General features: G+C 37.2%; 4 protein-coding genes and 1 long non-coding RNA gene across 5 annotated transcripts; 3 read left to right on the plus strand and 2 right to left on the minus strand.

Moving 5' to 3' along the window:
* Positions 1–2,236: 2,236 nt before the first annotated feature.
* Positions 2,237–6,325, minus strand: LOC114825633 (glutathione S-transferase T1). Its single transcript, XM_029104641.2, has 7 exons — positions 6,065–6,325; positions 5,835–5,908; positions 5,192–5,252; positions 5,047–5,100; positions 4,441–4,520; positions 3,408–3,613; positions 2,237–2,620 (listed from the first exon to the last, which is right to left on the minus strand). The coding sequence occupies exons 1-7, from the start codon at positions 6,166–6,168 to the stop codon at positions 2,408–2,410; spliced, it is 792 nt and encodes a 263-aa protein (XP_028960474.1). The 5' UTR covers positions 6,169–6,325; the 3' UTR covers positions 2,237–2,407.
* A 5,928-nt stretch (positions 6,326–12,253) lies between these two features.
* LOC103446624 (multiple C2 domain and transmembrane region protein 7) lies at positions 12,254–16,632 on the plus strand. Its single transcript, XM_017334846.3, has 2 exons — positions 12,254–12,394; positions 13,379–16,632. The coding sequence occupies exon 2, from the start codon at positions 13,411–13,413 to the stop codon at positions 16,444–16,446; it is 3,036 nt and encodes a 1,011-aa protein (XP_017190335.3). The 5' UTR covers positions 12,254–12,394; positions 13,379–13,410; the 3' UTR covers positions 16,447–16,632.
* Positions 16,633–18,572: 1,940 nt separating this feature from the next.
* LOC103446662 (xyloglucan-specific galacturonosyltransferase 1-like) lies at positions 18,573–20,371 on the plus strand. The gene has a single exon (XM_008385794.4). The coding sequence runs from the start codon at positions 18,599–18,601 to the stop codon at positions 20,288–20,290; it is 1,692 nt and encodes a 563-aa protein (XP_008384016.3). The 5' UTR covers positions 18,573–18,598; the 3' UTR covers positions 20,291–20,371.
* A 3,596-nt stretch (positions 20,372–23,967) lies between these two features.
* On the plus strand, positions 23,968–26,342 carry LOC103446626 (probable phospholipid hydroperoxide glutathione peroxidase 6, mitochondrial). Its single transcript, NM_001293943.1, is given in 6 exon segments — positions 23,968–24,211; positions 25,266–25,342; positions 25,477–25,538; positions 25,636–25,754; positions 25,847–26,014; positions 26,114–26,342. Coding segments are annotated over 6 exon segments (507 nt in total). The 5' UTR covers positions 23,968–24,163; the 3' UTR covers positions 26,147–26,342.
* Positions 26,210–26,678, minus strand: LOC139197198 (uncharacterized). The gene is made up of 2 exons (XR_011582336.1): positions 26,502–26,678; positions 26,210–26,457 (listed from the first exon to the last, which is right to left on the minus strand). It is a non-coding gene; the product is annotated as an uncharacterized lncRNA (long non-coding RNA).
* Positions 26,679–26,739: the final 61 nt, after the last annotated feature.

Consider the following 26,739-nt stretch of genomic DNA (forward strand, 5'->3'; position numbering starts at 1 on the left):
GATTAATGTGTCTTGCTTGTAGGTATATTATGTCTTTTTCTATCTTTTAGTTAGGTTTCATATCTCACTTATAGGTATAATATACATTCATATATTTTGCTACTTGAGTTAGGGTAGAATGTTTTGCAGATAGATTTATGTTAGTATATTAATTTTTTTTTTTGTTTATAAGATATTAATTAGATATTTTGGAGTTGAAAACTGCATAATATTAAAAGATTTTAATTGATTTTTAATATTTTTAGAAAATATAAAAGCAGTATAAAAGAAATAAAAACATATAATTAAATAACTGGAGTCATTCCTAAAAATACTCTATGTTTTTTGACCTGGATCTAAAAGCCCCATTATTATATCACTTTAACTATCTGTTGATCCCAAAAACTACCACGCCTATGTGGCGCGCAGGCCGAGTAATCTATAAGCTAACTACGTCCTTCGGTGAATGCAGGGCGTGCCAACTCGTCGGCCAAGCTCGGCCGAGGAGTAAATTTGTTGATGTTGCGTTGGGTGCGTGACTGACTTATGCGTCTTGCGATTGCGACCGAGGAAGGAACACGTCTCGGCCTCTTGGGTTCTCGAACCGGAAGACAAGGCTACTATTCTTACGAAGTTCACGAATCGTCGTCGTTGGATTCGATCACTGTGATGGTATTCGTCAGAGTAAACTCACGCCGAATCGACACCAAAGTGTAAGGGCACAAATACTCAAAGCAGATATGAGTCTTAATAGTGAACATGGTTCGGCCATCTGAATGCCGAACTCTAAATCCTACTTGAGAGTATCCAATCATAAAATAACTCAGCGTGCAATGCGCCGAGCTCAGTAAGCTGTAACACCTCGCTTCGCCAAGAAGGCTAACGAGATAACCTCAATCAATAAGGCTTTGGAAACCCTTCTCGACCAAGACTTGGATAGGTAACCAACCGTTATCGCCGCAATGCTGTTGATGCCAACGGAAGATGTTACGAGATCGGATGATTCTACGGTGACAGAGCTATCTATGCCGACTGAAGATATCACCGGTTGCTTTCACAGTGCTGTTGATGCCAACGGAAGATGTGTCAGCAAAAAGAGAAAATAAAAATCTCAAAGTTGTTGAGAGAGTTTGCGCAGGGTAGTTGTGTGTTGAATTGGAGGGGCCTTTCCGTTGCCATTGCATCTGTATTTATAAGACTGAAGTACTTGGCTTGCACGGTCATATAATGTTGCAGAGTCTGACTACAACTCTACCTCGCAGAATGAAATCTGATTCGTGGCATAGGCTGGCTGACTTTTCAAACAAAATATAAAAACTATCTAGGCTTATCCCATCATGACCAAAGACCTAGCTTACCTAGGCTTCTCTCTCCACCATCAAATCCTAGGCTTATCACATCACTACCAAAAGCCAAGCCTACCTAGGCTTCTCCATCCGTGCATGCATTAGTCCATTTGCAGTTCTATGACTATCATTTGCATGCTTCACTATTTGATGTCACGCATATCCCAATATCCCTTCTTCAATTGTGATTTAGATAAATATTAGGTTTAAAATAATTTAATATATTATTAAGAGATAATATCATGATTATCACAATATTATTTCTCAATAATAATTAAAAATTATTTCAACCACTTTATCATCCAACGGTTTAAAATTTTGTTCATTTAACAGCCTTGATCACTTGGGCTGATAGGGTAAAATTGGGCCCAAACACTATCATATTGCCTTTAGTCATTTAACACATTTACATCAATTTATATAAAAGTTTACAAAACACTCGGATACTATACTTTTTTTTTTTTAATTTTGTTAAAAGCACTTTTTCCAAAAAAGTTTACCATGTAAGACTATATTAGAGTTGCACACTTGTATGTTGTAACATCTCATATAGACTAAGGATTATAGAGATTGATTTCAATAATACTTGTACACTAATAAGAGGAGTGTGTTATAAGGATTTTATAGCTAAAACAATTGTGATACCTAATCAGATATGAATCTAAAGTTTAGGTGATAAAGTCTTGTTCGAGTAGGATTACATGATGGGAAGTTCCCTACTCAGATTTCACCTCTTTTACTATATAACAAGGATCCCCACTTTCACACTCAATACACAAAAATAACCATTCTAGCCCCATTGAATAGAGTTGTGATAAGGAGAGTGAAAGAGAGTAGACCATTTGTTTACGTTACAGAGTTGTCACGATACAAGAAGACATGCAAACGTTCAGAAGATTGCTCAACGGAAGTTCCAACAATACCAAACAAGCCCTTATTAACTTGATAGTGAAGTAAAACATTGCACATGTCAAAGTATACATTGACATTTAACGTTGCCGGCCAGGCTCAAGTCACGCGAAAAGGCCATTATTCTTATTCTAACAGCACTTCGAATCACATATATGGATTCTCACATCACATCACATCTTTGAACGCACAGCTGCTCTATCGCTGGAATCGGTCTTGTTGCTTGCTCCCATCAACCGCCGCTCTTGAAATCTTGTTTTGGCCCTGAAGAGAACTTCATGTACTTCATCGAAGTGAGGTCTGGTCGCATTTTTAGTATCCTCAATCCACTGTAGAACTCTCTTGTGCGGGCCAAGTATACGATTGCGGTCCTTCTCATCTACAAGCTACAGACAGAATGAAGCGTTAAGATATCACGTGATGTCATCCGCAAATGAAGGCTGTTTTCTTTATAATGTATAATCTTTTACTACAGAGAATGACCGGACCAATAGATCCTCTTCCACAACCAAAGTAAAAATCCGGTAGAGATCACATAGGGGCTCATCCTATCTTCAGACAGAACCACAACTGGTTAATCTAACATCGATAGAGTGGAGTAAGGTTATTTCAAACTTGCAGAGTTGAATGTTTCCCCAATAAATTTACGATGTTGGTACAGGCACTGCCTATATAATTTTCTGTATCTAATTTCTATGGCCAGTTTAGCTCAGTAGATTACATCATTCCCATGATGTCACAAAACATCAATAGAACGGAACAAATCCAGTAGACAACAATAGTATGGTTTTATTTATCTCAAGCCAATAGAAATCTTGAATATATAAGGAGAATGACTTGATAGATTCCCTTCTAGATAGTAAGCTAGAAATAGAGCAACATTCAAAATTTAGCAGACTAAGAACACGTCAAAGGTGGAAGGATGACGCGTTTTTTACCACTTTTCATAAATAATTAACACACCAAGAAACCATTGCTTCAATCAACTGTAAATTTTAATACGTCATCTCTCATCGTGTACTACTTTTTACCTATTTACTTCATCAGTAGAATTTGGTTCATTATACATGACAAGTTGAAGAAAATCCTTCCGAACCCACAAACCCATTCCAATTATTTAAATGAAATTGACCCATAAAGCAACATTTATAAGCATGAGTCGCATCTATTTACCTCAAGTTGCATGATTTCACAAACCATGCTGAGATCTGCTATGGATGGTTTGAGGCCACCCACCAAGAATTTTCCATTACCTTGGAGCCAAATCGACTCTATTTTTGACAAAGAGGAGGACAAAAGTTTCTCAGCTTCAGCAGCTGCTTGTGGATTCAATGGAAGTCCAAGCACGGGTGCAAGTACAGTATTTAGAACGTATGGTGCTGAAAGAGATGCATCAAAGGAAAATAAATAAGACAAGGGGAAACCAAAGCAGGTACTTTACTGTTCAAATATGTATCTTGTTGAGGGCGACATGACAACAAAGAATAACCAAAAATTATATTGTGTCAACGGTATATTGCTCGCTACTGAAGACAGATGTATGTATGTGAAAATTCAATAGCCAATGAAAAATGCAATCTAATGCAGCATGAACCATAACTACATATCTATCACTGCCATAGGAAGAATGCATGTGATTTAAACAAACACTTTAATAACAACAAAGTAAATACATTGAGATTTAAACTGGCTGAAAGTAGTGCATCTGCAAGTTGAAAAATAATACATACAAATCTGTTTAACAGAAAACGAGGTACAGGTACTCGCGGATGGCTGAATCTAAATGATTATCATTATTATTCTTATTTCTTTCCACATTTTGTGCATATATTTTCAACAATGAGAACCAAATACCACTGACAAAGACTATACAATTGAGGCTTTTTTCATTTCTGGGGCCTGAAACTAACCAGTCATATATCACTGAATTCAAACTCACAAATTTCTACCTGAGTCACTGGCTCACTGCACATAGGTTCTTTTATGTATAACACATAGGTTCTTTTATGTATAACTGTATAGGTATATAATAAATCTCCCTAGCAACAGCTCATCAGATAGAAAGAAGTTAAATCGCTGAAGAATAGAATCATCTATATACAGTTATTAACAACTTTTCTTACTGCAAGCTGCAAGGAGAAAGCAGAATCAAATGCGACCAGACTAAAGAAATCAGAAGCATAATTTGGTAGACAAGTATAGAGACCTGCGCCACGGCGTAAGTTAGAGTGATGCCAATCCAATACTGAGTTGATTTTAGCTCTCCTGAAAAGGTCAGCTGGATACCTTAAAGCACAAAAAGGAAAGGTTATTTACAGAACTATAGATAAAAATGATAAACCATTTGAGAGTATGAAACACTTTTGAAACAGAAGCTGCATGAACCCAGATGCCACGATATTTCCTTGGAAAATGATATTTTGGTTTAATGTAAGTGTGTCCTTAATAATTGATAAAGTAACTAAAATATCATAATTACCAAGCTTGCATTGCTAACTTTTGTTGGCCATAATTATAATTCTGCTCTACATTATTAGAAATTCTGAACTTTGACAAGAAAACAATAAGAAATTCCAAAAAAAACGACTTTTATTTGTGCTTCCTTTTCTTTGGATCTTCAGAGATGATCTGAAGTGCGAGAAAATGTAAGTTCCATTTGTCTAAGAGCAGTATGTATTGTAATTCATCAAAATAAATTGAATACAAACTCACAAGGCAAAGTATTGAGCATGTCCATATCCAAATTACATAACCAAACCCATGCCATTTATGTCAAAAGAATTCACGGCAACAAGGAAGCAACAAGACTTACCAATGATCTGCTACTCCAGGAAATGCACAAGCAAGATAAACAAGAATTGCATGACTGACAAAAAGAAGGAACGGATGAATAAACTGAATAGAGAAAACCTAAAATAGTTACTACAGTGTACAAAACACGAAATATAATTAATTACCTTTCAAAGAGATTAAATCTCCCATCAGCAATAGCAGGAACTTGTCCCATAGGGTTTATTTCTACATATCATATAAAAAAAACAAAACAAAAAACAAAAAACCATGAGCCATTCAGCAGATACCATCCCACTCATCCAGCATAGAATCCTTCTCTCTTTTTCTTGTAAGCTTCAGTGGGACACCACATTAGCAATATAAAAAACATGATGGTAAAAAGATTAAAACATATTGTTTCATCACTTGCGAATTAACCCCGATCATTCAATGATCTTCTTGAGTGATTTCTCTGAGAGGACACTCGAAAGTCATATACGTCCCACAAGTACTTGTTTTTCCATTTTTCACCAACATGGTTATCATTCAATAAGAAACATCAGTTCAAAACTATTGGGTCCCAAATAAGTTTGCGGACTTAAACGTAGCCAAGTCGACTAAGGGCACGTACCCCGTCTGCACCCAAGTTCGAATCCCCATCCCCGTAGTTTAGATTAGATTAGAATATCATCTCCATCCAAAAGAAAAAACTTACCCAAATAAGTTTATAACCAATTTATTAGTCCAGAAAATAGAAAAAACAAAATAAATTCACTGATCACCAAACATAAACCTGAATTGAATCGAAATTAACATATGTAGACATACTTTTGAATTCAGGAGACAAGTGTTGACGTTTGGATATGTCCATCTTAATCTCCTCGAACTCTATTCCATTTACCCTTTCACAACACGGAAAAAAGAAACGTGTAAAAAATCAGACCGCAAAAACAACAACCCAGATTCAAAAACTAGGAAATTTGTCAATCTAATTATAGAAATAACAACAAAAACCTTAAAATTTGGAAACAAGAGAAAAAAAGGAAAGTATGGATTACTTGAGGAAGATTAAAATTGCACGAGATGGTTGTGACAATCTATCGACGTATACTTTCAGCTTCATTTCTTCTTTTTGGTGAATTTTCTCTTCATTCTTTGTCATGCCACGGGTCAAGGATTTTGATGTTGATCAGCTTTATGAGTGACTCTGTAGCTTCTGACCTTTTGTGCCTTGAGCTTTATCCGGTTTTATATCTTCGCGGCAATTATTGGGATCGTCCGGATGAAGTAGATGGACCTGGATTGGGTTGGGTTGGACTGGGTTGGTCTGCGTTAGGTTTAGCAATTTTTAACACGACTCGATAATTTGCGACACGACACAATACTAAATTAATAGGTATTCAGGTCGACACAAAAACGAATCATGTCGTTATTGGGTAACCTAATAAACACATGGTAAGATAACGGGTTGATTCGGGTATACACATGAATAACACAATATACGATAAGCAAAATATTAATTTTATAATTTTATAACCCTAAAAAAATACTATAATAATTATCTCTACTAATTAATGAAACCCTCTGTGTCAACCAAAAGATGGTGAAAAGACAATTTAGTCTTCTATCACACAAAACAAATGATGGGCAATAATATAATTTCACAAGTCTAAATTTTACTGTTTTTTATTGAAATCTCACCTACAAATGATGTTAAAATATCTCTAATATTTAAAATTAAAAATAAAATTAAAAAAAAAACCAAAAATCTCCCACTCCCCCACGTTTTCTCTCTCTCTCTCTCCTTCTCATTTTCTAAAAAATTCATATACACAAAGTGTGTAGGCAAATGCTAGTATATATTAATTTAACAATTTTATACCCCTAAAAACTATAATAATTATATATATATATATATTAAATTAAATATTAAATATATATTTATATTTATATTAAATTAAATATACATATCATTCAATTTCTTAAGTGTTATATGTACAAAATAAATAAATTTAAATCTACTTAATAAATATATATATATATATATCATTGAACTTGATGGGATACGAATTCTACAAAACTAATTTCAACGATCCAACCGTCAAACTTGTTTGTATATACTTCGAGATAACATCAGCAAAAAATCGCAAAAACAAAACATTCAAAGATCAAGTAACAGGACAAAACTTTTCGACGGTTATCAACGAAAAATCACAATTTAACAGTTATTTTAACTCCGATTTGGATGATTTTTTACAGCTACACTCCTTGACCCTATATGAATACAATGAATGAACTCGATTTTCAATTTAAAATATTTACACTAGTGGATACTATAAAATTTTATGTTATACTTAATGAAAGTATGAATAAACTATTAAGTGTTAATGAGATACGCATTATACGAAACTAATTTCAACGATCCAACATTTAAACATGTTTGTATATACTTTGAGATCGCATACGCCAAAAATTAAAAAAAAAAAAACATTCAGAGATCAAGTAACAGGACAAAACTTTTTGACGGTTATAAACGAAAAATCAAGATTTAACGGTTATTCTAACTTCGATTTTGATGATTTTTTACAGCTACACTCCTTGACCCTATATGAATATAATGAATGAATTCGATCTTCAATTTAAAATATTTACACTAGTAGATACCACAAAATCTTATGTTATACTTAATGAAAGTATAAATAGACTTTAAGTGTTAGTGAATCTATCGTTTTGATGGGATATGCATTATACGAAACTAATTTCAAAGATTCAACCGTCAAACTTGTTTGTATATGCTTTAAGATCGCATACGCCAAAAATCACAAAAATCAAACATTCAGAGAACAAGTAACGGGACAAAAAATTTCGACGGTTATCAACGAAAAATCACGATTTAACGGTTATTTTAACTTCGATTTTGATGATTTTTTACAGCTACACTCCTTGACCCTATATGAATACAATGAATTAATTCAATCTTCAATTTAAGATATTTACACTAGTGTTATGAATAAACTCTTAAGTGTGAGTGAATCTATCGTTTTGATGGGATATGCATTCTATGAAACTAATTTCAATGATCCAACCGTCAAACTTGTTTGTATAAGCTTCAAGATCGCATACGCCAAAAATCGTAAAAAAAAAAACATTCAAAGATCAAGTAACAAGACAAAACTTTTCGACGGTTATCAACAAAAAATCACAATTTAACGGTTATTTTAACTTAGATTTTGATGATTTTTTTACAGCTACACTCCTTGACCCTATACAAATACAATGAATGAACTCGATCTTCAATTTAAAATATTTACACTAGTGGATACCACAAAATTTTATGTTATACTTAATGAAAGTATGAATAAACTTTTAAGTGTTAGTGAACCTATTATTTTGATGGGATACATATTCTACAAAACTAGTTTCAACGATCCAACCGTCAAATATGTTTGTATATACTTCGAGATCACATACGCCAAAAATTGCAAAAAACAAACATTCAGAGATCAAGTAACGGGACAAAACGTTTCGACGGTTATCAACAAAAAATCACAATTTACGGTTATTTTAATTCCGATTTTGATGATTTTTTACAGCTACACTCCTTGACCCTATATGAATATAAAGAATGAACTCAATCTTCAATTTAAAATATTTACACTAGTGGATCACAAAATCTTATGTTATATTTAATGAAAGTATGAATCAACTCTTAAGTGTTAATGAATCTATTGTTTTGATGGGATACGCATTCTACGAAACTAATTTCAACGATCCAACCGTCAAACTTGTTTGTATATGCTTCGAGATCGCATACGCTAAAAATCACAAGAAACAAACATTCAGATATTAAGTAACGGGACAAAACTTTTCGATGGTTATCAACAAAAAATCACAATTTAACGGTTATTTTAACTCTGAATTTGATGATTTTTTACAGCTACACTCCTTGACCATGTATGAATACAATGAATGAACTCGATCTTCAATTTAAAATATTTACGCTAGTGGTTATGTTATACTTAATGAAAGTATGAATAAACTCTTAAGTGTTAGTGAATCTATTGTTTTGATGGGATACACATTCTACGAAATTAGTTTTAACGATCCAACCATCAAACATGTTTGTATATATTTCGAGATCGCATATGCCAAAAGTTGCAAAAAACAAACATTCAGAGATCAAGTAATGGGACAAAAAATTTCGACGGTTATCAACGAAAAATCACGATTTAATGGTTATTTTAACTCCGATTTTGATGATTTTTTATAGCTACACTCCTTGACCCTATATGAGTACAATGAATGAATTCAATCTTCAATTTAAAATATTTACACTAGTGGATATCACAAAATCTTATGTCATGATGATCGATGAAAATTGAGGATTTTGTAAAAGGAATAACATGCAAGCTTTGAGTTCCATTGGCAAGGTTTAAACATTTGAGAAAGGCTTCACAACCTTGAAAACAAAAACTCTTTCATTTTGCATATCCTTGCACATTTAATATTTTGTAATAGACTAGTAGTGTATAAATGTTTGTTTATTAGGCTCTTATTTTCGAGTGTAAATATAGTACTTAAACGACAAATGTGTTTTAATGTTTTGAAGTAATATTTATGTGGCAATGTGTGGTATGTGAAAATTTAAGAAAAAATATATATTTTTCTTAAAGGGTCATAGCGGGTCTGGTCACTTTACCTTATTAATGACCCATTAAGATAACGGGTGTGACACGAAAATGACACAAACACGACAGACATGACCCGTTTGTCAGGCCTACTACCAACAACGCCCAAGTTGTATCCTTTATTATTTTTTGGTTCTGGTAAATTGGAATGAATTAAGGTTTTGATTAATTAAAGAGAGTTTGATTAATTAAAATGTCTCCAACAACATTTTTTTCAATTATACTCAAAAGAAAACATCTGAACATACAAATTCACTCCCAACCCAGATGCCTAGCTTTTTATTCCTTATTAATATTCATTTAAAGATCTTAAGTTTGATTACGCTCTCTTTTTCTCACTGTGATTTGTATCATAAAAAAATTCAACTCAATTTTTGATTAGCTTGACCTAATCTCAAATAACGTACCCTCATAAGTAATTTGATCAAAATCCTACGCTCTCTTAACACATGGTGACAACAGTAATCGAATGTTTAAGTCTAATTTCCTGTTTTTTAAGAATGAAGAAGAGTGAAGAATGACGGTGCGGAACAGAAACAATGAATGCGATCATGTCAAAATAAAAAAGCTAAAAACGAAATAGCTATGTAATAAGTCTTTTGTCTTATCTGATGCTGAAGGCAGATCAACACTCACACACTGCGACGTCGTATCAGTCCAACGCAGTCATCCGGCAACCGGTCTTCCAGAAATTGAAACCACTGCTTCACATTGATTGTTAAGTGACGAGAGATTTTTCAGTGTGATCGGTACACGAGGTGGTACATCACGTGCCACTAAATAAATGGTTGGATATGTGTGCTAAAAAGTTAATAAATTAAAAAATAAAATTTCCTACCATTTGTTTAGTGACATGTGATGTACCACTTGTTTTTCCGTCACAACTAAAAATTTCTCGTAAGTGACTACCAATGATGAAGAGCCTCGATCTGCGAGGAACCTGACAGTATGGGCATGGAAATATCGGGAACGTTCAAGCTGCCTGTGGAAGTAGATGTGGGTGCCATTGACTAGCATGGAAGTCAGAGCTTTTAGTAACTTAGCTACTTACCACTTCCCCATTCCACCATGCTTTTCTGTTTCTGTTTGGCTAAGCAAACCTAACCAATGGTGGCATGGTGCCACAAGGATGCATAATACATCAATCTCAAAGGCAAGAGGTCCAACTATAATTAGGAGAAGAACTAGCTAGCTTAAGTAATTGGGTGTATATCACCAATTTGTCATGTCTTTTAGCACTCATCATGTGATATAATCATAGTTTATCTCATTTTTTTAATAATGTTTCTCATGTTACACATACTGTGTCATTTGGTAATTTTTAAAGAAACATGAGAGAGTTACAAATCTGGATAAAATAGTTTTTTTCCTGCTTTATATTTAGGTTGATGATGACAATTGAGAAAAACTTGCACGATTTTGTGTCTTTTTCATCTCTCTCCTCTACTAAGGAGAAAGACTGGAAGAAAAAAAAGCGTGTCTATAAAAAATGATCGATGATAGAGAGAAATCAAAAGTTCCACATACAGTAGCATTCTAGTTAATGCAATTAAGTACAGTGATATTAGATGCATGTATGAATATGAAGTTATGGTATGCCATTCTGCATACAATTTATCAATTGGCAAATACATTTCGTCCATTTACCTCTCTTTTTTAGTCGCTCAATATTTTTCTCTAAAAATACTAACTTATCATATTTAACATATCATATTTGTACTATTTTTTTAATAAAGATGAGATTCACATGTGTCAGTAAGTTCTACTTCTATTAAAGAAGTGAACAAATGTAGTATAAAAAATGTAGTAACTGTAGCAGTACTCTTCTCTCTCAGACCGTTTTATCATCATTTACATACTGTTAATAGATATATGAGCTATCCACTCATGAGAAAGGAGCAAGAGGGTGGCAATGTGACATGGTTGAAATGTTGAGATTTAATCATGAAAATTACATGAATATAGGCAATAACAACTTATTTTGTGTGACCTACGTCCAATTTCTATTTTGTTAGAGGCTGTCTTAAGTTCAAATTTCATGAATGAAACTCTCCCAAAAATTGGGCTCTTTATGTACTCTTTGTTAGTTCAAGTTTTTAGTACAATATTTTATGATGTTGATATGAAAATTAGCGTTAAATCGTTAAATCGTAAAGTGACAGATAATACATAGAAAGTCTCACTTTGAGAGAGTGCTCTTAATATTTCTCATTACCAAAACTCATCGAACATACAATACATAACCAGGACATGTGACGAGGAGTTTCGGTGATTAGTTTATCAAAAAAAAAATTTAGGGGGTCAAATTTAACTGGAATAATAGTTGAGGGGGTCAAATCATAATTTACTCCAATTTGAAACATTAAAGAGTGAAACCAAACTGAGAAGCCGAAGAGAGTAATAAGGACAAACAGAGTAGTGAGCTTCAGAAGGAAAAAAAAAAAAAAAAAAAAAAAAAAAAAAGAGGGGAAGAAAATGGGAAGAGAAACAAGTACCGATACCCACGGTTTAGACTCTCCTTTTTTTTTAATACATAACTCACACCTAAGCAAATCCCACTTCGCTTTCATCTCTCTCTCTCTCTCTCTCTCTCTAAAATCTATCAAACCTTACTGCATTGTCCTCCTCTTCCTTCCTCTCTCAGGACTTGGAAAGAAAATGGCTAAAATCTGAGAGCAGCTGCATTTAGCTTCAAACCACGTAAGTAATTAAGTTATAAACTCTCAAAATTTCCACTCTCTTAGTATTACATGTTGCATTAAAAAGCTTCTAGCTTTGTTAACTTCTACTGTTACTTCTCTGCTTGTCTTCTTTTTTTCAATGAATTTTTATTTTGGTTTGTCATAGTGCATGTATGTGTGAGAAATTAAGTCAGAGATTTTTACCTGCATTTTCAGTTTTAGGCCCCTTCATTCTATATTTTGCTGTTCTGCTTCTGTGTTATATAATCTGGGTTTTCTCAGTAATCCTGTTTGGTTGCTGAGAAAGGGAAGGAAAATAGTTGAACCATGCACGTCACATTTTACAAATATTTAATTATCTCGACTTATATTAAAATGTTACATTTTCCTGCATTTTCTTGATCACCAAACAGATCTCACAAAGCCCAAATCCCAGTTAGACTTTTTGTACAGACTTTTTGTACTTTCCTGACTGATTAGGTGGAGAATATTCAATGAAAAGATCATGTGTATTAAGCGAGCTTTTTGGATCTCATTAGGGTTGCTTTATTTTTTATGCTTAATTACTTCATTTAATTTGTGTTTAACATCCTACTTGTGCACATGCTTGTGCTAAAAAGTTGCTGACTTTGTTGCTTTCCCAATCCAATCCATATGACTTGTTTAATTTAATTCCCACTTTTTGTATTTTGCAAGTTAGCAGATTTTAATTGCCAACAATGAGTTTTGGGATTGATTAAATCGTTTTAGTTTAATCTTTCTGCCAGTGATTAAAATTTTTAGTCCAGTAAAATATGCAGAAGCAGTTAAAACAAGATCTTCTACACTCTGTCAGAGTGTGTTTGCTTATTTTTGCGCCATAGATTCTGCCTTTCGAAAAGCTGAGCGTTTTGGTTCCGAAAACTTGATAGTTTACATCTTGGTTTCTTGGCTTTATTCGTACAGTGCTTGCAATTACACATCTATATCAGTGTCTAAACTTATATTGTTCCTTTCTCTGTAGGTACCTGTAGTTTTTTATTTTGTTCCGTTACCATGATGAACAATCTTAAGCTCGGGGTAGATGTAGTTGGCGCGCACAATCTTTTGCCTAAAGATGGGCAAGGTTCATCCAATGCTTTTGTGGAGCTTTACTTTGATGGTCAAAGGTTCCGCACCACTATCAAAGAAAAGGATCTAAACCCCGTTTGGAACGAGAGCTTCTATTTCAACATTTCTGATCCTTCCAACCTGCATTATCTTACACTAGAGGCCTATGTCTACAATAATGTCAAAGCTACCTACTCCAGGTCCTTCCTTGGAAAGATTAGCCTCACTGGAAACTCATTTGTCCCCTATTCAGATGCTGTTGTCTTGCATTACCCTTTGGAAAAGCGCGGCATCTTTTCCCGTGTAAGAGGAGAGCTTGGCCTCAAGGTGTATGTTACTGATGACACGTCAATCAGGTCTTCTACTCCAGTCCCTAATGCCGAATCCCTCGCAAATGCGGATCCAAGTGCAGCTCATGGACACACCGAAGGAGTTCCAAATCCTGTCATGAACGCTTTGCGAAATGAGAGAGCTGGGACCAGACACAGCTTTCATCATCTTCCTCATCCAAGTCATGACGAACAACATCAGCATCGTGCTTCTTCTGCACCGGATGAGCATTATGTGCCCAAGTATGAAGCTGATCAAATGAAACAGGAACAACCGCAGCCTGCAAAGCTGGTTCGCATGCACTCTGCTGCATCATCACAACCGGTTGATTTTGCACTAAAAGAGACTAGCCCTTACCTTGGAGGTGGAAGAGTTGTTGGTGGCCGTGTTATTCACGGAGACAAGACTGCAAGCACCTATGATCTCGTGGAACGCATGTATTTTTTATACGTAAGGGTTGTCAAGGCTCGTGAGCTTCCTGCCATGGATGTCACAGGGAGTCTTGATCCGTATGTTGAAGTCAGAATTGGAAACTACAGAGGGATTACAAAGCACTTTGAGAAGCAGCAAAATCCTACATGGAATCAGGTTTTTGCCTTCTCAAAGGATCGAATGCAAGCATCTGTATTAGAAGTTGTGATTAAGGACAAGGATCTAATTAAAGATGATTTTGTGGGGCTTGTAAGATTCGACATCAATGAGGTGCCGATGAGAGTCCCGCCAGATAGTCCTCTGGCTCCAGAATGGTACCGGCTTGAGGACAAGAAGGGAGAAAAGATTAAGAGTGAACTGATGCTCGCAGTCTGGATTGGAACGCAAGCAGATGAGGCCTTTTCTGATGCATGGCATTCTGATGCAGCTACTCCTGTTGATAGCACACCAGCTGCCTCCACACTAATACGTTCAAAGGTCTATCATGCACCGAGGTTGTGGTATGTGCGTGTCAATGTTATCGAGGCACAAGACCTTTTTGCAGCAGAGAAGAATCGCTTTCCGGAATCATATGTCAAGGTACAGCTTGGAAACCAGGTTTTGAAAACGAAGACACTTCAGGCTCGGAATCTAAACCCACTTTGGAATGAAGATCTTTTGTTTGTTGCTTCTGAACCCTTTGAAGATCATCTTATTATTTCAGTTGAGGATCGTGTGGGCCCTGGAAGAGATGAAATCATTGGGAGGGTCATATTACCGCTGAATGCTGTAGATAGGCGCGCTGATGATCGTATGATCCATTCCCGATGGTTTAATCTGGAAAAGCCAGTTGCTGTTGACATAGATCAGTTGAAAAGGGACAAGTTCTCAAGCCGCCTTCATCTTCGAGTTTGTCTTGATGGAGGTTATCATGTTCTTGATGAATCAACTCATTACAGTAGTGATTTACGCCCTACTGCAAAGCAGCTCTGGAGGCCATCAATTGGGGTGCTAGAGCTCGGAATCTTGAATGCATCAGGGCTTCACCCAATGAAAACACGCAATGAAAAGGGCACATCAGATACTTACTGTGTGGCAAAGTATGGTCATAAATGGGTCCGGACAAGAACCCTTGTTGATAACCTGAGTCCAAAATACAATGAGCAGTACACTTGGGAAGTATTTGACCCTGCTACAGTTCTTACTGTAGGTGTATTCGACAACAGTCAGCTCGGGGATAAGGATTCCCATGGTAACAAGGACCTGAAGATTGGGAAGGTTCGTGTTCGTATCTCAACACTTGAAGCAGGACGTATATACACACACTCTTATCCCCTGCTGGTTCTTCACCCAACTGGTGTTAAGAAGATGGGGGAGCTGCATTTGGCAATTCGGTTTTCATGCACTTCTTTTGTAAACATGATGTTCGTATACTCAAAACCACTGCTGCCAAAGATGCATTATGTGAGGCCCTTCAACATTATGCAGCTTGACATGTTACGTCACCAAGCTGTCAACATAGTTGCAGCAAGGCTTGGCCGAGCGGAGCCACCACTTAGGAAGGAAGTGGTGGAATACATGTCTGATGTGGACTCGCATCTTTGGAGTATGAGGCGGAGCAAAGCGAATTTCTTTAGGCTAATGACGGTTTTCTCAGGAGTATTTGCTGTAGGCAAATGGTTTACTGATATATGCATGTGGAAGAATCCTATCACAACAGTGCTTGTTCATGTTCTCTTCCTTATGCTTGTTTGCTTCCCAGAATTAATTCTGCCCACAGTGTTTCTTTACATGTTTCTGATAGGGATATGGAACTTCCGCTACAGGCCCAGATATCCTCCCCACATGAACACAAAGATCTCACAAGCCGAGTTAGTGCACCCCGATGAGCTAGATGAGGAGTTCGACACATTCCCAACAAGCAAGAACCCAGAGCTGGTGAGAATGAGGTATGATCGCCTAAGGAGCGTAGCTGGTAGAATTCAGACTGTTGTTGGTGATGTAGCTACCCAAGGGGAGCGGTTTCAGGCACTGTTAAGCTGGCGCGATCCACGCGCTTCAGCACTTTTTGTCACATTCTGCCTCATAGCTGCCTTGGTGATGTACGTTACACCGTTCCAGGTAGTGGCAGCATTGGCAGGGTTCTTTATGATGAGGCATCCGAGATTTCGCAATAGGCTACCATCCGCACCCATCAATTTCTTCCGCAGGCTGCCTTCGAGGACCGACAGTATGTTGTAAAGTAAAGCTCAAATGTTTGTTGCTGCTGGGATCATTTTATTGACTTTAATTGCTGAACATCGAACGTAATGTTTGTTGACATTGTTGTTCTTCTTCCTGTTTCTTGCCTCCCTTCCGTCACTAGTGAGATGATGTGGGAACATGAATAAGTAAAATAAAATTTCAAGAAAATTCTTGCATTCTCTATTATTTGTCTACTAAACACACTAACGATAATATCATTTTTCGATCGCATTGTAATCACATATTTGAACGTTGTGAATTCAACCTGATCGTTAGTCCCGCTGTATAAAGGTTTGTGTTCAATAAGAATATCAATTTTTAATCACACTGTAAATCACATCTCTAAATGAGCTGAGTTCAAAGTGATCGTTAATCCCGCCTTTATGTGTAGTGCGGAAGCACACCAACGGGAGGAACAGGTATTGCCGATATTCCATCCACTTTAGCCATCCGGGAGAAACCACCGGGAGAAACGGGTATTGCCAATATTTCTCCCGCTTTACCCACCCGGGAGAAACAGGTATATGGTTTTACTAAAAACCCTCGGCAATTGTGTGTGGTACCATTTCTTATAAAGGAGATCCACCTTGACCACATGCAATCAAATTCCATATGAGCTCTAATTTCAAAGACACGTCTCACGATCCAAATTCAAATAGAGCTTCACCTTTACTACATGCAACCTAATTCCAAACGAGCTCTCCAACTTCAAAGATCGTGACAGTCACCAATCCACCAAATAAGCTCTCTACCTTCAAAGACACTTCTCACAATCCAAATTCAAATAGAGCTCCACCTTGATCACGTGCAACCAAATTCCAAATGAGCTCTCCAACTTCAAAGATTGTGACACTCACCAATCCACCGAGCGTTGCTTGGCTCTGATACCAGTTGTAGCTCTCCAACTTCGAAGATCGTGACAATCATCAATCAACAAAGCCTTGTTGGGCTCTGATACCAATTGTTGTGCAAAAGCACACCAATGGGTCCCACATACATGAGTTGGTATAGCCGACATTCCCCCACTTTAACCATCCAAGAGAAACATGTATGAAGTTTCACCAAAAGGCTTCGACAATAAGTGTATGATACCATTCCTTATAAAGGACTAGATTCTCATTTCACTAGCTGATGTGGGAATCTCAATCAGTGCCGGCCCTTACATGGTCTAAAATTTTGATTGCTATATTTTCTTTTATATTTTGATTGTGTATAAATTGATATAAGTCAAAATAAAAAAAAAATAAAAAAAAATAAAAAAATAAAAGAATGAAGCATGGTGTGGTGTGGTGTCTATGACTTAAGGATGTGAGCAGAGTTGCACCATAATTTTCTTTTTGATATACATAGATGACTAACTCCGCCTGTGTAAGTTTATCTTACATTGCCGGTCCCAAGCCCGGATAAAGGAGGAGGGGGAGGGCGTCAGGTAGTCGACAGCCGGCACTCCTTAGTTACGTCGAATCCTTATGAAAATGATATACATAGATGACTAGATAATTTTCCAATGAAATTAAAATAGTAGATGACCTTTAAATAGTGACAAAAAAATAAACGATTAAATGATATCATATAAGAAAATGGGGGGCTTTTTAAAGATTATGTCTTCAGACTTTTAAGGATTTTAATTTATTATGACAAAAAATATGAGCTAGTTAACTGGAAGAACCAGAGCCTTCCCACTCCGCTAGGACGGATTTGTTAGTTATGTTCACGTTTTTAAACAATTAATATACAAAGGTTATTAAAATTTAGGGCGGCCCTGCTCAATTTGGCTCAAATCTAAGCCAGTTCGATAAGTACGGTACACGTCCTTAAACTTTTTCTTGCTATATAATCGTTGGAATTTAGTCAAATGCAAACCTAAATATTTTATTTTAATTAGAAAAAACAATGACAAATACAAAGAATTAAGTACTAGAAAACTAATACTTAACAGTTTGACCAAAACAAAAAAGTACTAGAAAACTAATATTGCATTCCAACGTGCAACCAAATCAGATTCTACTTCTCAAACGTGCTTCCATGAAAGAACAGGATCCGACCTTCCCCTTGCAAGAACTTAAAACCAGAGGCGGAGCAAGTGCAAACATCAAGCTTTCTCACAATGGTCGGTGTTTCCATGTCGAAACGAAAACCAAAACTCCCCATGCAACCGGCCCCGAAAGAATCCTGTAGCTGTTTCCTTTTTCTTTTCAAATTTCTCTTTCGAGTCCCGGTTGCATTTTTCATTCTCCTTATCTACCTCTGGTCCTCCTCCGCCACCATTTTCTCCGGCAACATTGTCCACATTTGTGTTTCCTCCCGGAAGCTCAACGACCATTACTGCCTTTTTGCTGGTAAAACCCAACCCAAGTTTGAAATCCCAATTCCGATCGTCAATCATAGTTCCATTTATCTCTACACTCTTGACAAGAGTTTGAACCTACCTCTTCCCTCATCGCCTCCTTTGTACCGCGGAAATGGTTCCACTAGTCCTCAATCCACTGTCAATGGTGAGAAGGTGAGAGAGACCGCTGAAGTTATCCGAGATGAGTCTGAACCGGTAACTATGAGGAATGGCGAGAACAAAGACGGAGAAGAGCAGGTTGCGAATGCAAAGAAGGACGTTGAAGAACAGATGCGACTGCACAGATCATGGATTTCGGATAAGAAGCAAGCCGGGTGCGAAGGGAGGGGAGTATATGTGTATGACTTGCCATCCAAGTTTAATTTTGACTTGATTGGTCAGTGCAGAGACATGGTTCCATGGATGGACTTCTGCAAGTACTTCAAAAATGAAGCCATGGGAGAACCAATTCCAAAATTCGGAAACGGTTGGTACCAGACACATCAGTACTCATTGGAGCCGATTTTTCATCAGAGGGTTATGAAGCATCCTTGCAGGGTTTATAATGAGGATGAAGCCAAGCTTTTCTACATTCCATTTTACGGCGGTTTGGATATTCTGAGATGGCATTTCAAGAATGTCTCCAGCGACGTGAAAGACACATTGAGTTTGGAGCTCATAACATGGCTTGAGAAACAAAGATCATGGACTAAGAATTCTCGCAAGGATCATGTCATTGTGTTGGGAAAAATTTCATGGGATTTTCGGAGAAAGGACCGCTCTTGGGGAACCAGATTCTTGGAGATTGATCAAATGAAAAACCCGGTAAAGCTTTTGATTGAGAGGCAGCCATGGCAGCCAAATGACATAGGAATCCCACACCCAACATCCTTCCATCCCAGCTCAGACGACGACATCATGGCATGGCAATGGAAAATTTTAAGCTCGCACCGAAAACAGTTAGTGGGCTTTGCTGGTGCAGAAAGGCCTGGTCAAGCTGAGAGCATAAGGTCTATGCTAATCAAACAGTGCAATCCATCCTCCAAAAATGGAAACCAATGCCGATTTCTTGACTGTGGTTCGGGCGGATGTGATCAGCCAGAGACAGTCATTGACCTCTTCCTAGAGTCTGAATTCTGCCTGCAGCCCCCAGGGGACAGCCCTACTAGAAAATCACTGTTTGATTCGCTGATAGCGGGCTGCATTCCCGTGCTTTTTGATCCTTTCACAGCGTATTACCAGTACCCGTGGCATTTGCCGGAGGGTCATGGAAAGTATTCTGTGTTTGTGGATCAAGAGGAAGTGAGGGGAATGAAGGTGAATGTGGTGGAGATGTTGATGAAGATTTCAAAGGAGAAGAGGGATGATATGAGGAGGTTTATAGTGTATGAATTGTTGCCTGGTTTGGTGTATGGGGATTCAAATGCAAAATTTGAAAAGTTTGAGGATGCATTTTCCATCACAATGAGTAATCTCATGGAGAGGGTGACCAAATTGAAATTAAATGTATAATTTGAGGAGACAACAACAACCAACCCTTATCCCATTAAGTGAGATCGGTTATGAATCATAGAATGCCGATGCGCTTTGTTTTGCGCCAAAATTTAATGATTCAAATTTTTTTTTTTGTTCTTTCATTATTTTTGTCTCACTTTTGAGCTCATAAACAAAGCATTGTGGAGAGGGAAAAGGAATGTTTGAGTCCTACAAAAACAATATGTATTTTTTATTTAACTTGTAATTACTGTCACATCATTTTATTCTTAATTTTTTTTAAATCAAACTATTGTCGTGCAATGAACCACCACATGATAGTATAGAATTATATAAAAAAAACCCAAATTGCAAAAGAGAAATTTAACAAAAAAAACACCATCGTTCATTTTATCGTTACAAAACAACCTAATTCTTTAAAAATTGAAAAAAACCAAAAAATAAAAATTAATTTGGGATTAGATACATACTGTCGTTGTTTCGTAAAACTTGCATTGGAAGTCTTGTTGCAGGTGGAAACATAATACAACCAGTGAGCCTCCATTCACCTACAAATCTCATATATAGTTATCGCTCAAATTCGTTGTAAATGTGGTGGGTGGGTTTAATCTATAGCAAAAAAATCCCACCAACTTGAACAAACAATTGTTTCAAGAAAACGAAGCAACTACGTTTAGAAAAGTACATATAATGGAAGAGTTCAAAATTTGAATTGCATAAGCATTTTGATTTAATAGGGTAATTGATGTCACTAATTGGCGATCAGCATTAAGCTCCTTCTGCAAGACCCAAAACCACACCCTATTCCCCTTTTTTTTTTTTATTTTGTAATGAAGAAAAAGAAATTTATTAAAGAAAAAAACCTCTACAACAACTGATGCCCAAACAATCAAAGTTTAGGGCATTAAACACTACAGAAGAGAGACAATGATCCCAGAAATGTGGGTTTTCAAGAGTAAGACCTAGATGAGCTAATCATCCACAACAAAATTTGCTTCTTCGAAAACATGGTTTCATTCGATGTGATTGAACTTTGAGGCTATCCGACGAACATCCTCAATAATAGAATTTAGGTTCTAAGAGACATCTCATCTTGCTTGAATTGCACAAATGATTAGCTTTGAATCTCCCTTCACCAGAATGTTTTGAAGCCCTTTACGTCTAGCAAACCTTAATTCTTCCCTCAAACCTATAGCTTCAGCCACTGAAATAGTTACTCTGTCTAGGTTGAAGGCACCAGCACCAATAACCCGACACTCAGAATTAGACCTGTAAACGGGTCGGGTTTATTGGGTTTTGGTCGGGTTGAACCCGACCCGTTAAGTTAACGGGTCATCCGAACCCAACCCGTTAAGCTAACGGGTCATCCGAACCCGACCCGATAAGCTAACGGATCACCTGTTTCACCCGTTAACACCCGTTAACTCCCATTAACAATTATTATTATTTTTTTTTTGCATAAAGTTTATTTTTTGTTATTAAGACTTTACTAAAATTACTAAAATATCCTCAACTAACGGGTGCTAACGGGTGTTAACGGGTCTAACGGGTTGACCCAAAGTGACCCGTTATTTAACGGGTTGTTAACGGGTTCACCCGTTAACGACCCGACCTGTTAAGCATCCACCCAAATACAAATATTAACGGGTTGGGTCGGGTCGGGTTAACGGGTTGGGTTCAAAATGCCAGGCCTACTCAGAATTCCTTAACATGAAGGCAGCAACACCTCTCTTCAGAATGAAAGAATCATCAAAGTTTAACTTTATAGTCCTGATCAAGGAGGTTGCCATCGAATGACCTGCTCAGAAGAAGCATCAACCTTGCAATTTGGTTTCCAATTAACGGTGAAGAACAAAGAATCCACACTAGCTGCAATGGCAAGGCAGCGAGTATGGATAGGATTGATGCCCCCAAAACCACCATATTATTTCTTTCATTCCATATTTGCCAACAATTGAGAATTGCTTTGCTCAACTCATTGAGATCCTCCTTACAAATGGAAATTCATAAATTTCATTTAGACGGGCCATGGGCCCTCTCCAACGACACCGATACTGTCACCACTTGGCCACCTACTCAATCCGTCGGGTGTGAGGTTTTAATACAAAAGGCTTCGGTGTTAGTTAGAGTGGGGTAATTCTATATAAATGGCTTGTTCTCAAGCCTTCTACCCGATGTGGGACAAAGGAATTTTAACACTCCCCCGCACGTGAGATCCCATTTTATGGGTCACATGTGGAGTTCCACACATCGGCAACCAAGTGGAGCCAAGCCGGGCCTCACCCATGCGCGCTGGGCCAATGCACGTGGCATCTCTTGGCCTATGTGGAGCCAAGTCGGGGCTCACCCATTTGCGCAGGACCAAAGGGGACCCACCCGTTCACGTGGATGTACAGACCCGTCCCTGGCTCTGATACCATCTTAAATTTCAGGTAGACGGGCCATGGGCCCACTCCAACAATACCGATACTGTCCCCACTTGGCCACCTAGTCAATTCGTCAGGTGTGAGGTTTTAATACAAAAGGCCTCGGTATTAGTTAGAGTGGGGTAATTCTATATAAATGACTTGTTCTCAAGCCTTCTGGCCGATGTGGGACAAAGGAATTCTAACAGAAATAGATTGATTCTACAATGATCAACAAAACAACAATAGATTGATTCTACAACGATCAACAAAACAAACATTTGTTGCTACATCTTTGTATCAGTTAAAAAAAATACATATTTCCAAAGTCTTCACTTGAGAAGTTCAAAGATTGCATCGACACACATCTGCCTGATGACAAGGTAGTTAATCCAGCTTTTTTATAATCAGGTGGAGCATCTAAGAGTATGCGACATTGGCTACATAAGCAAAATATTTTTTGTTTCCTTCAGACCAGGGACAATAAAAGCAGTGTGAATGCTCACTGAAAAAGTAGTATGAATGAAGAATTTGAAAGATGATTAAAATTTATTATTCACTTGAAGACTATGGTTCCCATTAATGTAGTAAAATAACCCATATGAGGGGGTTTTTTTATGGGTAAAAACATGATGGGTTTGTTAGGTCTTGATTTTTGCATATAAAGTATTGAAGAATAAAGGAAAAGAAAGAAGAGATAGAAGAAAAAAAAAACCAGTGAGCTAGACTGGAAAATAATTAGAGTTATTTTGTATTTTTATTATTTTTACTACTGCTGTCCTGAAGATGTAAACACATTTACCGAATCTCATAAATATTGTGTTTTATTTATTTCATTCCATGCACACATCACATCAGTTTCACAACATCCATTTAATATATATAAAGAAAACTGTAACTTTTCAAGAGGCCCACTGAAAAAACTAAATCCAGAAGTAAAGAATCAAAGACAAATAAGAATTTGCATTACCACAAAAGTACAAAACAATTAAGAGAGAACAAAAAATATGTCAAATATCGAAACATACACAGTTCACACCATTCACACCATGCACACTTAAGTCCAACAACCAACTAAACCTGGCCATTGAAACCCATGACGTATTCCCTGATGCAAAATCCCAGCCGTTTCCCCACTTCCAAACGCTTTGTCCTTACACCTCCACGTGTGCGCATACAAAACCACCTACGTGTCAACCCAATATCCTCCACGTGTGCGCTCACAGATCATCAGTCCACAGCTATAAATATAGGCCCATTCTCTGCTCTGGGTCTCCAAATGCTCTGCATCTGCAATTCTACTCGTTATCTCTTCCGACGAAAACTCACCGTCGCCGCTTCATCTGCTTCTCAGCTTCTGCAAAAGCACTTCTCGGCCGATTCCTTGCAGACCCCTTTGCCACCGTCGCGGATTTCTCTGTTTTCGCCGTTGATCAAGGTCGAGTTTTCAAGCCCGGTTGCGTCTACTTTGCTGTTGAATCGTACAATGGCTGGCCATTCCGAGAGTAAATCAATCCACGATTTCACTGTCAAGGTTGTCTTTTCATGAATTTTGATTATTTTTACAGTTTTGCGTCAATTTCATTTTCCATTTGGGATTGGGGATTTTTGTTTGTTTAGCAGCTGGGGTTTGCGTATAGTTCTCAATTAAATGTTGAAATTAGGGGCAAGAGGCACTTTACCGGTAGTGGAAATGTGTTAAGCACGACGGTATGGATTCAAACCTCGTCGGTGACTAATCTAACATCTGATCTAACAAAATTTATGATTGTCCAAAAAAAAAAATTGTTGAGATTAGGGGGATTGACTTGGCTTTCCCCTATTTTATTAGAATTCGGGTAATTTATGTAAAAGTGTGTTCTTTATGGGGTGTATTTAATTGAGATTTTAATTCTTTTAATGATCTATGAGATTTAATTAGGATTTTATATGATTCTCTGAAATTCTAGATGTATTTAATTAGAATTTTAAAATAATTTATTAAAATCTTTAGAAATCCAAACGTATTCAATTAAGATTTTAAAGAAGTTTATAACATTTTAGATATATTTAATTAAAAATTAATTTTAAAGAATTTGAGAAAGTTGAGGATTCAGAAGAAATTTGAGAGATTTTGTAATGTATTTTAAGTATCCACAAATCTCACATCTTTCTGAGAATTGAATCAAAATTTTATAATGAATCTCTACAAATCAATTAAACTCTATAAAAATCATGAATTTATAAATTCATTAAAATATCTCACATTCTCAATTGAATACCCCCTTAATCTATTTTGGGTTTAATTTATCATGTTAGAATCTGGGTTCTGATCGCATTGGTGGGTGGCCCTTGTAGCTAGGGCCTTCCTCTTCAATCCGCTTTGTCCCGGGTGCAAACCACCCCGACCACGTAGAGTAGATTAGTGAAGAATATCGCCTTTACTATTTATAATAGAAAATGAATTTGGGTTATTTTAAATTTGACCCAACAAAAATTGATGGGATTGAGTTGCAAAAGTGACATGTGCTATAGGGGCTGTAGGTTGTTTAAACTTCATCCGCAAACCGAGAATTGAATGCGTATAGTGTAAATCCGTTTACTTTCAGGATGCCAAGGGTAATGATGTTGATCTCAGCACCTACAAAGGGAAGGTCCTTCTGATCGTTAACGTTGCGTCGCAATGGTACACTATATCTTCCTTCTTCTTCTGAGATTTTATGTGCAATCCATACATATTTACCAAATGGAATGAAAATCTGATAAATATGGTTATATTCTCATGTAATGGGATGCATTTTTTTGCCGATCTTGATGCAGTGGCTTGACTAATTCAAACTACACAGAGTTGGCTCAGTTGTATGAGAAATACAAAACTCAAGGTCTGCTTTCCTTTTGCCTGTTTGTACTTCATCCCGTGGCTGTTTTCGTAGAAACTTAATAGTCTTGTAGCTCACACTTGCTTCTGTGGACTTGCAGGTTTGGAAATCTTGGCATTCCCGTGCAACCAGTTTGGAGCCCAGGAGCCAGGGACAAATGACGAGATTGTAGAGTTTGCCTGCACTCGCTTCAAGGCTGAGTATCCCATCTTTGACAAGGTAAGAGTTCCTTAGGATGTCATATTAGCAGTGAAAGCGTCTTCCTTTGGTTCATTTACTAGAGCTGGAGACTTACATTCTTCCAATTTTAGGTGGATGTGAATGGCGACAATGCTGCTCCGATTTACAAATTCTTGAAGTCGAGCAAGGGTGGACTGTTTGGTGACAGCATCAAGTGGAACTTCTCCAAGTTCCTGGTTGACAAAGAAGGGAAAGTCGTTGACCGTTATGCCCCTACAACTTCTCCTCTTAGCATTGAGGTGCGAAATCGTACATACATTCATGACAATTACACTGAACTGAGAAAGTGAATTAGGTTAACGAATTTCTGGTTTGTTGTCTTGCTTCTTGTTTTGCAGAAGGATGTGAAGAAACTGCTGGGGGTCGCATGAACGGGCAGCTCTATATGAAGAAATGAGAGGAATAAAAGGCACTTACTGTAATAAGAATGCATCTATTTGTATTATTTGGCATCTTGTAAGGGTTGCGTTCTGTTGATTTCTGTTCATGTTTAAGGAAGATTACTTTCAGATACAGTCAGAATTTGCGAGTATTCAGTCATATCAATGCGAATTTGGACGTTAATTAATATTCGAACTTGAGGCCTTTTTCGAAATTTATGCATTTAAGCTTCGTTTGTTATCGACTCTTGTGGCGGCGGCTTTGCCCCTCGGAGTCACCCTGTGTGGTGGCGCCTGCTCCCCTGCCCCTTGTCGGCGCGCTTTCACCGCTCTCACGAGTCGTGACTTGCCCCATTGCTCAATCAAAGCTTCCCCTTGTCGCAGATTTCTCCACCAAGTGCTCCCTCTTTCTAGCTCTCTCAACCATACCTTGGCCGGATACATATTTATGATTTATGGCCAGGGCTTAGGATCATATTGTCTTTTTCACTTGAAAAATGAATCACTCCACATAATCATTTAGTCTAGCCGCACTCGTCCCCACCTGGTTAAAAGAAAATTCATTAAACGGAAAAACACAATCC

Source organism: Malus domestica, chromosome 06 (assembly GCF_042453785.1).
Source record: "Malus domestica chromosome 06, GDT2T_hap1".
NCBI classification, from domain to species: domain Eukaryota; kingdom Viridiplantae; phylum Streptophyta; class Magnoliopsida; order Rosales; family Rosaceae; genus Malus; species Malus domestica.

Bases quoted from the DNA above. Each gene is read 5' to 3' on its own strand.
- LOC114825633 (XM_029104641.2), bottom strand. From the start codon at position 6,168: ATGACAAAGAATGAAGAGAAAATTCACCAAAAAGAAGAAATGAAGCTG. The intron at 4,521-5,046 runs GTAAGTCTTGTT...TTGTGCTTTAAG, and splicing joins CCTGGAGTAGCAGATCATTG to GTATCCAGCTGACCTTTTCA. The intron at 2,621-3,407 runs GTAAATAGATGC...TTCTGTCTGTAG, and splicing joins GTGAAATCATGCAACTTGAG to CTTGTAGATGAGAAGGACCG.
- LOC103446624 (XM_017334846.3), top strand. From the start codon at position 13,411: ATGATGAACAATCTTAAGCTCGGGGTAGATGTAGTTGGCGCGCACAAT.
- LOC103446662 (XM_008385794.4), top strand. From the start codon at position 18,599: ATGCAACCGGCCCCGAAAGAATCCTGTAGCTGTTTCCTTTTTCTTTTC.